We start from the raw sequence: 14,336 nt of genomic DNA, 5'->3' as shown, positions 1-14,336 counted from the left end.
AACTTTTCTTCCACAACATATCACAGGTACGTTTTTGTGTTAACATACACAGATTTACCTCATTTATTTCTTAAGAGCTGTATTTCATAATACACATATGCTGTAATTAAATTAAGAATCCTCTATTAGACATTTTTTTACTCTTACTAATAATGACTGATGAACACATTTGCTCTTGTACACTTGTGCACATGTGGAATTATGTCTGTAAGAGAGATTCATAGAGGTTGAATTGCTGCGTAAAAGGACACATACATTTTAAAGATGGATGCTAATGGAGGAGAATCTGAGACCGAGGCACTCCTGTGCTGAGGAGGGCACATTCTTGGTAAAGGACATTTACTTTCTATAAAATCCAAAAGGTAAGGGTCCTAGGAGGAGGAGGAGGAGGAAGAAGAGAAAGTCTCTTGGGCTGGGGAGCCAGACTGGGTGTAAGTCTTTAGGACCAAATGGATGAACAGTGTGTGGATCTGGCCAAGAGCCTGCGAGTGAGACCGCAAGGCTGCCGCCAGATGGAAGGACATTGTCAAGTGCAGTCCTAGTCAGAGCCTTGAAAAGCCCACATGGCCATCCACAGTGCTGTTGGATTCTGGTTCTGTTGCTTCTTTTTTGTCCAATTATTTTCATCTCAACTCTTATTCTTTGAGTCTACTAAGTGCATTTCTTAGATCACTCTAATAAGACCTCACTTAAACTTTGCTCAACTGTACCTTCTTCTATGCCCAACAGTTGCCCGGCTCTGTCCAAATCCTGCCTGGAGAACTTGCTCCACCATATGAGCGTATGCAGCTTCTTTTTCTAATGTTGGCATTTTAATTCTGCATACACATCTTAGCACTTATGTTTAATTAACCTTACTAACTATAAATTAGAACATCTCTTTTTGTGCTCATGGTTAAAAAAAAAGCAGCAGCCCAAGGAACATAGGTTACGAACAATATGAACTTCCTAAAACGGAGCAGATTCTGACTTTTTACCAAAGGGCTTACCTAATAACAAGGAAGGTAGTGTTGCTCAGTAGAATGTTCTAGTTAGGCAGCAGTTTCTAGCTAGGCTTTTAGAACACTCTATAATAATACTCTATAATAACACAGGGATACGATAACAATATACTCTATAATACTATAACGCAATAATAATAATTCTCAATAATAATACAGAATATTGTAGTTAACTTGGTCTTGGTTGTACAAGTTCCCTGGAGGCAGGAGCTGTGTTGATCATTTCCGTGTCTGTTACCAGCTATGTGCTTAATAAACATTACCGAATAAACTAGTGGTGTTTTAAGAACATCTCATAACGTTAGGCCGCTTCCCTCCGTCATATCAGGACACAGATGAAGGCTCTGCAGGTGGTAAAACCACTAAGGGGGGATCCAGAGATCATATGTTGCAAACAGTAGGGGAGACCAGGGCCACCGATTCCCCAACATTGCTACACCTGCTATCCTACTACACGTACTCAAGGCACTGGGTTCTCAACCATGCCATGGGCCACACAGGAAGAGCTCTGAGAGCTTTAAAAACACTGATCAAGTTTTTGAAATACTTCTCTTATGACCCAAGTCCATTCCTTTTGCTAAGGTAACTTAGCAAAGAAACTTTAAACATTTCTACCTAAAAGCTTGCAAATGAATGTTCATAGAAGCTTTATTCATAATGGCCCTGGTCTACAACCACTTCCTGAGATGCTGTGACACTGAGGAGGATCAGACTTCACCAGTTATAAGAGCAAAATAATAGCAGCTAACATTTACTTTCAGTTAGAGAACTTAATGTGCTAGATCCTAAGCCAAGAAACTTACATGAACTATTTTATGTATCGTCACAAAAACCATATAAAGTGGGTATTATTACACCTGCTTTACAGATGAAGAATTTAAGATTAAGAGAAATAAAGAAACATGGCTAGGTCATATGGATGGGAAAAGACTTCGGTCTCAAACTGTCTGATTCTAATGCCCGTGCTCCAGAGCTCTACAGGACTGAGTTGGATGGCGTGGGGACACATTCCTGGCCCCTGTGAACCCTCTTTGCAGGGACAGAGTTGGGGACAGGAGTTCTACAATCTGGGGTCCAAAACCCCAACCTGCTACTGGGACCAAGGGTTGTGGACTCCCCTTGGGTACGGGATCGAAGTTCTTTCCCCTCCACCCCACAGTGTTCTTACTCCTCCGCCCCAGCCTTTGAACTTAGCACCTTGGGCTCCTCAGGACCCCTCACTGTGGCAGTCAATACAGAGAGGAGCTTTCCTTATGCCTTCTCACTCCCTCAACAAATACCACAAAATGCATTTTCAGACAGAATTTAAGTCACGACTGAATGGTGAGGTCCCCGAGATGGTTGGCCAAGGTGTATACAATTTAATGGAGTTAAAATTCTATGACTGTTATTGGGCTTACTAGGTACAGGGCACTCTCTAAGCCATTTCCTTATATTAACTTATTGAATCTTCACAACTACGCTATGAGTCAGGTACTATTATCTCCATGTCATTGATTAAATGGAGAGAGAAGTTAAGAAACCAGTCCAGCGTTAATCAGTTGGTAAGTGGCAGAACTGAGATTTAACCAGGTGGTCTGGTTAACCAGAGGTAAGGTTGCAGAGGTAAGGTTGCAATCCTTACCTCTACATTATTGGGCCTCTGATCATTTATTTTATCTGGGTAGTATTTTGAGTACATTAGCACCTGAAGAACTTCTGTACAACATCCTGAAAACCTGAGCCCCCATTTATTACTTTGATACTATGAAGAAATGAGTTTCAAGTCCAAATGACATTTTTCCTAATTAGCTTAGCACCTTCTATGAACTATCTTAAATATACCATGATCTATATTCTTATAAAATGAAAGAACTAATTCTCAGTGGTAGATAAAAGATGTGAAGAAATGGGGATGACACAGCCTTAGACTACATGCATATTTTGGCCTGCCACTGTGTGACAGTAGAAAAAATTAAGTTCCTTGCTTTCCTTTTTTATAAAATAAAAAAGATCACGTTAAATAAAAAAATAAGACATGTTTGGCCCCTGCGCTCTTATACCCTGCACTGTTTTCTAACGGGCTCATGCTTGATCTCAGAACACTTATTTATTCCACAGGGCATTGTAGGTAGCCGCTAACCATTCAGTCAGAAATGGAAAGTGCAATGAAATCTGTTGAATTCCCTCTTCGTTCTACAAAATCAAACCCTAAGATACAACAAAAAAGTATGAGCATGTATAATATGTTGGACAATACAGTTTAGAGCCTGATTTTTGTCTACATTGTTACAAATCTGAAAAGGTAAATAAGGAAAGAAAAGGCATCTGAGTGTCTGTAAGATTCTATAATTGCTCCCAGAGAAAGATAAAGGGATGAGCCCACCAGGAACTTGATTATATACACACACACGTTATTACTGTTTAGAGTTTTATCAGCATTGCAATTATACATTTTAAGACAGGAATGAAAATACTGGTTTGATCTGATGCCCTGTGTTCCATAGAACTGTTTGCAACTTATGGAAAATAATAACTTTCCTCTTTGATATCTTTTAGTTCTTCAAGATTAAATTGCTTCTGTATTAGGCTAATTGGGAGTATTTTGGAACAAGTCTAATAATCAGGGCATGAATGCTTTTGTACATACTCACACGACCCAGAGAGCAACTCTTGGATTTGGTAGCTAAGGGTTGTGCCCCTAGGACTTAAGACATAACTAGCTGCTCTGGGAAGCAGTCTGGACACCTCAAAACTAGGATTCAACCTGGGGCTTCTGTTAGAGATCTACGCATGGAGAAGCATAGGAGGGATTGGTGAAGGTTGGAGCCAGTTTGATACTAAAATAACAGACAGACAAAATATACCTTAAGGAAATTTTGCAAAGCTTCTTCTACAGTTGAGGATGGTATTTTTCCAAACAGAGTAGCGGCCATCTTTTTCTCAATCCAGCTCAGTTTTGAGACCTGCAAACAGGGAGGTGACATCATTCTTAGAAAGTTGATCAACTTTTGAATCAATTGTCTCTCCTCAGACGTGCATGTCCAGGTGTATATGAATGTATATGCACAGAATATATAAATATAAACATCTCCATAAGTAACATATATGACAGAGATCATCTTTACGGTATTAATATTTTACCTTCCCTTTTTTATAGTTCTAACAAACCGTGAGCTCTAAAAGCACTGGTTACCAAATCAATCTGAAATACTCACGGTAAGATTTGTGTTCAGACAGAGAAAGGGATGTGGAATACTGCTGATCCTGTTTGTTTATACGATTCAAGATTCTGAGATGACCACACAGTATTTCTTTTCAGAGTCCCCACCTTGGGTTCCTTCCTGCCTACTCCCTATGGCCAACCTGACCCAGAACACAGCATCTCAGAAATGTAAATAGAACAAGGATCTTTAACCCAGAGGGAGTACAGAGTGAGGGCCCAGGATACACATTCACAATTCAGGAGAAAATTTTTTTAACCAATAACCACCAAAATCAAAATTCATATTATCATTTATTCTTTGCTTCCTCCCCTCCCCCCATTTTAATTCCAATGTAGTTAACATACAGTGTTCTGTTCTTCTCAGGTGTCCAATACACTGATTCAACAATTCTGTATGTCACTCGCTGTTCTACAAGAGAAGTGTGCTCTTTGTCCCCTTTGTCTTTCTCACTCACCTCACCCCTGATAACCAGCTACTTATTCTCTGTAGGTTAGAGTCTGTTCTTTGTTTGTCTCTTTTTAGTTCCCTTATTCACTTGTTTTGTTTCTTATATTCCACACATGAGTGAAAGCATATGGTGTTTGTCTTTCTCTGACTGACTTATTTTGCTTAGCATTATAGTCTAGGTCCAATCCATGTTGCTGCAAATGGCATGACTTCATTCTTTTCTATGGCTGAATAATATTCTATTATATGGTATACTATACCACTTCTTTATCTATTCATCTATTGATGGACACTTAGGTTGCTTCCATAATTTGGCTATTGAAAATAGGTTACAATGAACATTGGGGTCCATGTATCACTTTGAATTAAAGTTTTTGAATTCTTTGGGTACCCAGTAGTGTGATTACTGGATCATAGGGTAGTTCACCAGTTTCCATTCCCACCAACGGTGCACAAGGGTACCTATTTTTCTACATCCTCACCAACACTTGTTATTTCTTGTGTTTTTGATTTTAGGCATTCTGCTGGATGTGAGGTTATATTTCATTGTGGTTTTGATTTACATTTCCCTGACAATGAGTGATGTTGAGCATCTTTCCAAATGTGTCTGTTGGCCATCTGAATGTCTTCTTTGGAGACATATCTGTTCATTCTTCTGCCCATTTTTAAATTGGATTATTTGAGTGTTGAGTTGTATCAGTTCTTTTACGTATTTTGGACACTAATCTTTTATTGGATACATCAATTGCAAATATCTTTTCCATTCAGTAGGTTGTCTCTAGTTTTGTTGGTTGTTTCCTTTGCTGTGCAGAAATGCTTTATTTTGATGTAGACCCAATAGTTTATTTTTGCTCCTGTTTTCTTTGCCTCAGGAGAAAAATCTAGAAAGATGCTGTTATGGTCAGTGTCAGAGAAATTACTATCTATGCTCCCTTCTATGATTTTTATGGTTTCAGGCCTCACATTTAGGTCTTTAGTCCATTTTGAGTTTTTTGGTATATGATGTAAGAAAGTGGTCCAGTTTCATTCTTTTGCATGTAGCTGTCCAATTTTCCCAACACCATTTGTTGAAGAGACTTTTTCCCATTGTATATTCTTGTCTCCTTTGTTGAAGATTAAGTGACCATGTAATTGTGGGTTTACTTCTAGGCTTTCTATTCTGTTCTATTGATCTACAAGTCTATTTTTGTGTAAGTAACATACTGTTTTGATTACTTGTAATATAACTTGAAACCTGGAATTGTGATAACACCAGTTTTGTTTTTCTTTTTCAAGATTGCTTTGGCTATTTGGGTGGTTCCATACAAAGTTTAGGATTGTTTGTTCTAGTTCTGTGAAAAATGCTGTTCGTACTTGGATTGCATTAAGTCCATAGATTACTTTGGGTAGTATAGCCAGTTTAACAATATTTGTTCTTTCAATCCATAAGCATGGAATGTCTTACCATTTCTTTAGATAATCTTTAATTCTTTCAACAATTATTTTATAGTTTTCAGAATACAGGTTTTTTTACCCTTTGATTAAGTTTATTCCTAGGTATTTTATTATTTTTGTAATTGTAAATGGAATTGTTTTCTTAATTTTTCTTTTTGCTTTTTAGAAATGCAATGGATTTCTCTACATGGGGATTTTCTATCCTGTGAGCTTACTGAATTCATTTATCAGTTCTAGTAGTTTTTTGGTGTCATCCTTAAGGTTTTCTATATATAGTATCATCTCATCTGTGAATAGTGAAACTTTTACTTCTTCCTTACCATTTTGGAAGCCTTTTATTTCTTCTTCTTATCTGATTGCTATGGCTAGGACTTCCAGTACTTTGCTGAATAAAAGTAGTGAGAATGGACATCCTTGTCTTGTTTCTGATCTTAGGGGAAAAGCTCTTAGTTTTTCACCATTGAGTATAATGTTAACTGTGGATTTTTCATATAAGGCCATTATTATGTTGAGGTATGTTCCCTCTAAACCAACTTTGTTGAGGGTTTTATCATGAATGGATATTGTACTCTGTCAAACGGTTTTTCTGTATCTATTGAAATGATCATATGGTTTTTATCCTTTCTCTTAATAATGTGATATATCACACTGGTTGATTTGCAAATACCGAACCACCCCTGCATTCCAGAAATAAATCCCATTGATCACAGTGAATGATTTTTGAATGTATTGATGGATTTGTCTTGCTAATATTTTGTTGAGGATTTTTGCATCTATGTTCACCAGAGATATTAGCCTGTAGTTCTTTTTGTTGTTTTGTCTTTATCTAGTTTTGGAACCAGGATAATGCTGACCTATTAGAATGAATTCAGGAGTGTTCCTTCTTATTTTATTTTTTGGAAAAGTTTGAGAAGAATAGATATTAGCTCTTCTCTAAATATATGATAGAATCACCTGTGAAGACATCTGGACTTTTTTGGTTGGGAGTTTTTTGATTACTGATTCAATTTCATTGCTGGTAATTGGTCTGTTCAAATTTTCTATTTCTTCCTCTTTCAGTTTCAGTAGATTATATGTGTCTATGAATTTATCCATCTCTTCTAGGTTGTCCATTTTGTTGGCATATAATTTTTCATAATATTCTCTTATAATCCTTTGTATTTCTGTGGTGTCAGTTATTTCTTCTCTTTCATTTCTGATTTTGTTTGAGTTCTTTTTTTTTGGATCAGTCTGGCCAGCAATTGATTAATTTTGCTTATCTGTTCAAAGAATGAATCCTAGTTTCACTGATCTGTTCTATTTTCTTTCTTTCTTTCTTGTTCAATATCATTTATTTCTGCTCTAATCATTATTTCCTTCCTTCTGCTGGATTTGGGTTTTGCTCTTCTTTTTCAGCTCTTTTAGGTGTAAGGTTGGGTTGTTTGAAATCTTTCTTGCTTCTTGAGGTAGGCCTGTGTTGCTATACACGTCCCTCTTACAATCACTTGTGCTGCACCTCAAAGATTTTGGATCATTGTGTTTTCATTTTCATTTGTCTCCATATATTTTTGTTTATTTCTTCTTTGATTTCTTGGTTGATCTGTTCATTGTTTAGTTGCATGTTATTTAACCTCTGTGTAGATGGTCTTTCCAGATTTTTTCTTTTTTTTTTTTTAGATTTTTAAAATTTATTTGACAGAGAGAGAGATGACAAGTAGGCAGAGAGGCAGGCAGAGACAGAGAGAGGGGGAAGCAGGCTCCCCGCCAAGCAGAGAGCCCGATGCGGGGCTCGATCCTGGGACCCTGGGATCATGATCTGAGCTGAAGGCAGAGGCCCTAACCCTCTGAGCCACCCAGGCGCCCCCAGATTTTTTCTTTTAAGCCTAAACAAATAATGTACATTCAAGCCCCAGACTCATGTGAGGTTGGGTCAATGGTTTTTAAGCCTGTGGAGTCTTGTACCTTAATGAAGACTCAGGTTCTCAATATCTAAAAGTGGCACAATAAAAACTGCTTACAGAGCTGTTTCAAGGATTAAAGGGGACAAGAAATACAAAGTATAAACTGCACATCTGATACATAGCAGGTGTTCAATAAAAGAGCTTCCTTCTCCATTCCTAAACCTCAAACCACAATTAAAAAGCTTCCTCTTTTGCTTATGCTAATTTCCTCATTCAGAAATACCATTTCTCTTCAGCATAATTTTTCATGCATCTCTTTAGATTTTCACATTCTGTTAATTTTCTATAAACTAATGTCATTTGAGACACTGGATCTCAGACTCGCCAGCTGTCTTGATTTATTTCTGTATGTTTCAAGTGTCTTTCTAAATCCAGTTCTTTGAAGACAAGAACAGTGGGCACATAATTTATGTTCAACACACTGATAAATGAAACAGTCCTCTCACAAAACAAAGAGTAGTACACCAACACAGAGCACATGCCTATAGGAGGCTGACCAACAACTGAGAGCACAAAGGGGACATGTGATTGCTGCCAGGGGAAACAGGGAGGGGGTCGGGGAAAACTCAGATATATATGTGTATACAAAAATTACATACTGTATGTAACACAGTATACAAACAAATCAATCATAAATTCATAAAATAGGTACTGATTTTATCATTTTCCCTACAGTAGGCACTAGGTAAAACACTTAGAGAATAAGTCACTGGAAATATATCCCATAATCATAGTATATTTAAACAAGACTTATAGATAGAAACATTCAACTCACAGTATAACAGTATCTTCCTTTGAGGTAATACAAAAAGGGTTCTTCAGGTAAAAATTGGATTGCTTTATCTAGATGTTCCTGAAAGAAAAATCAAAACAAATACCATCTCTCAGATTTCAGGCAGTGATGAATGGAAGTGTGCCTAGTCAATTCAAAGGGGCTTTACAGTGTTGTTTGGTCCTCCTTCTCAATCCTTAGCATTAATACAAGTAAGTCTTACCAATAATTCAATTTTCGGGAATGACTGCCCGCAACTAGAAAAAGACTGTGACTATGATTTAATTAAGCAATGGATAATTTAAAGCCAAATGTCACTATAAAGATAGAAAACGTCCAAGTGACATTTTTGTCTGCCCATGTCTTGCCTAGCTAGTACTTACTATTCAGAAGCATCCTTGCAAATATCAAATGATGGGGATATAACGGGAGAAAGAAGAGCAGAACTAGGCGATGGAGGGACCTACTCCCCTGACGTTATTATAATGGCTATAGGGAGCTGGAAGACAAACCCTGACCACTTGTATTGAGCTATCAAAGCTACAGCCACATTATAAATGATGCACCTGTACATAATCTGTTTTATTCACTCATCATGTGAAGTTTAAGCCTTCAACTGGATTCTACTCCTCCTGCCACATCAATATGAAAGAAATGTTAACTAATTAGTCCCCATCATGTTGATGATATTGGTGAGTTCATGACCAAAAGACTAATCTTCAGTCTTTGAACAAGTAATACTCGTCTACTATGTGACTACTTTCAAGTTCCAGAATAATAATAATCTTCAAATTCCCAAGCAGTTTCATTCTTTTTTGTGTGGTACGATGTAAAGACTGTTACTTCATTTAAATAAAAAAGATAAATTCCTTGAGATTAATTCATTGAATAATTTGATTTATATCTTTTAAGGAAACAGATAGGTCCATTAAAATATTTTTAATATCAAGAAATACCTTGAAGCGATGTCCATAGTTGATTTTGTTTTGTAAGCCCTCAAACTCAGATACATAGCCACACAGAACCGCATACCTGAAAAGAATAAAAACAGTGGAGAGCATGTGAACTTTTAATCAAATACCATCAAATATAACATTTTAAAAGTATTTCTAAAGCATTTATTAATATTTGACAGAAGTATTCATATAGATGCAAGGGCATCTTTATGAAAATAAAAGAAAATGAAAAAAATAAAATGCAAAATAAAAAAAATACCTGACATGAACATGAGGCCAGTTTCCTCACCTATGACAGGGGAAAATAACACCATCTCATACATCCTGTACGTATGCCAGAACACCTCGAACACATAATTACTTAGAATACTACCTGTCACATAGTGAGTTCTGAGAAATAGGAGTTGCTGCTATCACCATCACCAACATCAAAGTCACAAAGAGGCTCTCTGAAGAAGTCTAGTCACACAGGTAATAAATTGAAAAATATATTGTATCATCATATCCCTGCTCCTCCTTAATAAAAATAAAAATAAAAATAAAAATTTCACAGCCTCCCTTAATGTCATTTGAAAACAAAAATAAATACCATGACTAAAACAAAATCAAAGGTAGTTTCAGAATACACTTTTCCGAAAAATTCCCCATGACCTTCGATCCTTCCTTGAAACACTGCAACCTAGAATAGCATATCCCATAATTGTTCACTTTTTTTCCCACTGGGAATACAAAAGTTACATCAATAATTATTTGACATAAATTGGGTGTGATACTTGCTCAGCAATTTGCTCACTCCGAAATCTGGGGATGTATTACTCTTTATATCAGAGTGTTTCTGTTTCAAGTCTCCAGAGTATTTCAGAGTATTTCTGTCTGAGGCAAAATACTCACTTACCTAAATATTTCAAGAGTAAGTATTAATTTTTATTTGTACTGTCATAATTGAAATGAAAGATGTAATTTTGGGTATTTATCTTGATCATTCCTGTAGATTAGCATAACTCTCAAGTACAAAAATGAAGTGAACAATTTTCTTAATTTGGAACAGGAAGACCCTTCCTGAACACAAAAGATGACATAATTCACATAACTTATGACACCAACAAAACAGTCACTTTTCAGTTACGATTTGTTTGACCTCTGAATTTGCAGTTTCTATATAATCAACCAAATCTGCTATAGGAGAAACAAGAATGACAACTAAATCAACCTATCAAAAGTAATCTGAGAGTCTAACTAGATTAGGAGATACTACTATTCACAAATTCTATCATCAGACTACATTACACATAGCTCTCTGCACCCACCAGAGACCGAGCATGGAGGAAAAGATTACTGAAGAAAGACTCATGAGTTTCTTTGTAAAACTGCTACTGTCACCTCCAGCCTCACCATGGTCTTTTGAAATGTTCTCTGTCATTTTGTTCTATCATTCCTCCCAGGGAGTTCCAGAAAGTGGAGCAGAATTCCATACATCTATTTCCCCCAATGCTCCCATTTTTTTAATAGGCATTATCATTTTCTGATTCACTTGGACTTAAAACCTTAGGCCACTTTAAAAAAAGTAAGTTTTTATTTTAAAATAGCCTGAGATTTATAGGAAAGTTGCAAAGATGGTACAGAGAGTTCCCATACACCCATATTCTGTTTTCTCTCCTGTTTACATATTACATTACATTTTTGTACTATTTTTTGTACATTTTGTACTGTTTACAAATTACAGTACATTTATCACAAGTCTACCAATTCTGTCAAGCAATACTGATATGTACTTTTTACAATGTACCAATAGTAATACATTATTATTAATGAAACTCCAAGCTTTATTCAGATTCTCATGTTTTTCCCTAAGTTAAATGTTGACACTTTTCTCTCCATCCCTCCTTCCACATTTATCCCTGTTAACTCACACATGTGAAAATCTTTTGAATTACTTTTGTCATTCATCATACATCCTCTTCTAGTTTCACGTTACTTGCAACTTTTATAAACGTACCTATTCTATCTTTACCCACTGACAAAATTACAGAACACACCAGTGTCTAAGATACAGACCTGGAACCCTAGAATCACCTCCAGACTGACAATGATGTTGCCAACAGTTATTCTGTTGAGTAGCTAAGGCTTGAAACCTTCTCTCTACGTGGGTAACCCAGAGGCCTCCCCACATTTCTGCATCTTGTCCATAAGAACGTTGTAAGTAAACTTACATTAATGCCTTGCTTAAATCCAGATGTACCAGCTCAATTTCCCTACTCTACATGCTGGCAAAGAAATAAAAAACAAATCATGTCACATATTTAGAAAAATCTGTTTGAACTTTCTCATCCAGAGATTTATAGAAAAACCCAAATATTTGCGCTGGAATCAAAAGAAAAGAATCTATGTTCGCTGATCTAGAGCGCTGGGATCAATCATCTATTCCGTTAAACGTCAGCATCAGAACAACTCCATGCACAGCCCTAGGCATCGACACTGCTCTCTCAGCATGCTCTCTCCAAGCTACTCTGAGTGACGAAAAAAGGGAAAAAAACCCCTCTATGACTTATGCATATTTCATATAATGAATATATGCATATTTCATATAATGAACACCATTATATGAAATATACATATTTCCCTTATAAATAATCAGTCTTAATGCTTTTCATAATCTTTTTTGAAGTCTCTTTCTTTCTTTCTTTCTTTCTTTCTTTCTTTCTTTCTTTCTTTCTTTCTTTCTTTTTTTATCCCCCTGAGCTGAGATCAAGAATTGGATGCTTAACTGACTGAGCCACCCAGGCACCCCTTGAAGTCTGTTTCTTCAAAGTCTAAAATATTGCTTACCTTCCTACATATTCTAAGTTCAAAGTTCACCTGACCTCAAAGGATCATCACTTCTTTTTTTGGCAATCAGTTCCACTTATGTCTCCGTGTGCCTGCGTGTTTTTGTTCTTTTATGCTGTTCATCTTTAAACATGTAATTTAAACCATCTCAAGTTGACGGGAACACTGAAGAACGGTAATTCACAACATGGTCCATTACCTCCATCTAGAGGTCATTCTCACCGTACATACTTTGACAAAAATTCCAATTTTCTTTGCATTGATATTGAATATATCTTTAATAAATGACATTCCTGCTTTAACTACTAAAATTACCCCATTAGTTTCCCTGCATACTTCTTATTCAGCACGAATGCTATTTACACTGTAGGAAAGCAGTAGAAAAATAATGTAAAAGGAAAAAATACTGAGTATCTAGGAATAAGAGATCTGGTTGTTGTTTTTCTATTTATTGTGTGACTCCTGCTCACTAATCAGCATATACCCCCGACAACAGACCCCCTAAACACACTACCTGGCTTATCCTTATCTATAAAGTGGAAACATGTTGCTCTGTGACTCGTGTGCTGTAAACATTTGGATATAATTTGTGAACAGTAGAGCACAACAAATATGTAAGACATTAGTTGTAATTAAGGTCAGGCCTATTGGGCTAACAAACTAAATCCACAGTGATTTTACTCTCTTGGTTCTAGAAGTATTTTAGACTGGATACAACAAAAACAACAGAATTTGTAGCAAACATTCTAGGCTTTGGGGTCATACAGTCAAGGTTGCAACTATCCAACTTCATTGCTGTGCACAAATGCATAGGTGTGGCTGTGAGCCAATAAAACTATTTACGAAAATAGGCAGTCAGCCCCAGACTGTACTTTGTTATTTACGCTGAATGAGAAAATGTCTCAACACCCCAAAAAAGACTTTTTATGATATTTTTATTACAATTAATTATGGAATCAGTTAACCTAAATTTTAACCACTGCTTCTCAAGTCAAACTTTTAATTTCTTTTATCATTACCCTAAGCCTCTACTATTTAATTGAATGAAAACTCTTGTATTCACTATATACAATATAATATATTCTAAGAACTAAGATAAAATTGACATTTGAATTTATCAAATTTTACCAACTGATTAGATTTTAACTTTTTAAAAAATTTAAAACTGATACTGAACATGACATGTGCAACACAGTTGGATGACTACTCTGTGTGTGTGTGTGTATAAGATTTAAACTTGGAGTCAAATACCATAGTTATAAACAAGGCAATCTGTTCACAACAAAAAGTGAAATAAGATGAACAAAAGCAAAGAAGCCGGACTAGTGTACGGCAGACCAGGTAGACTATGAGGGCAGAGTTACAGATAATTTCTTCTTACAAGATAGATATCAAGGTACTTATGTAGCCCCCAGGGAAGACTTATGAAAATTCCTCTATGAAAATTTGAAGCTTACATAGATAAATGCCCTCAAGTTGAGGACTGAAATCCACTGTATATTTTAAGTGTGATTTTTCATGGACGCAGATCTATGTGTGGGAGAAGGAAAAGGACAACAGAGGAAGAGCAATGCAGCGGGAGGGAGAGGAGGAGCAGCTCAGAGTTAAGAGTAAGTAGGGCTTCGGGGTTCTTTCTTCATCTAAACCTTGTCAACCAGCTCCCAAACCTCCAGTATCAAAGGAGATGAAGAGTGTGTGTCTTGATCAATACAAATTCATTACAGTTACGACTACAAGTAGAAGAACAGAAGTAC

At 36.4% G+C, this 14,336-nt stretch overlaps 1 protein-coding gene across 8 annotated transcripts in view; it reads right to left on the bottom strand.

The window, feature by feature from the left end:
* Positions 1-14,336, bottom strand: part of RMDN2 (regulator of microtubule dynamics 2) — a 67,114-nt gene that overhangs the window by 12,548 nt on the left and 40,230 nt on the right. For all 8 annotated transcript variants that reach the window (XM_032881931.1, XM_032881930.1, XM_032881932.1 and 5 more), the window contains 3 exons: positions 9,757-9,832; positions 8,804-8,881; positions 3,848-3,946 (listed from right to left, as the gene is read on the bottom strand). In XM_032881931.1, the coding sequence (XP_032737822.1) occupies positions 3,848-3,946; positions 8,804-8,881; positions 9,757-9,832 (253 nt within the window). The remainder of the gene's footprint in view (positions 1-3,847; positions 3,947-8,803; positions 8,882-9,756; positions 9,833-14,336) is intronic.

This window comes from Lontra canadensis, unplaced genomic scaffold, assembly GCF_010015895.1.
Source record: "Lontra canadensis isolate GAN:19392208 unplaced genomic scaffold, GSC_riverotter_1.0 scaffold78, whole genome shotgun sequence".
Classification (NCBI taxonomy): domain Eukaryota; kingdom Metazoa; phylum Chordata; class Mammalia; order Carnivora; family Mustelidae; genus Lontra; species Lontra canadensis.
The sequence above is the reverse complement of the archived record's forward strand: the minus strand, read 5'-3'. Positions and strand labels throughout refer to the sequence as shown.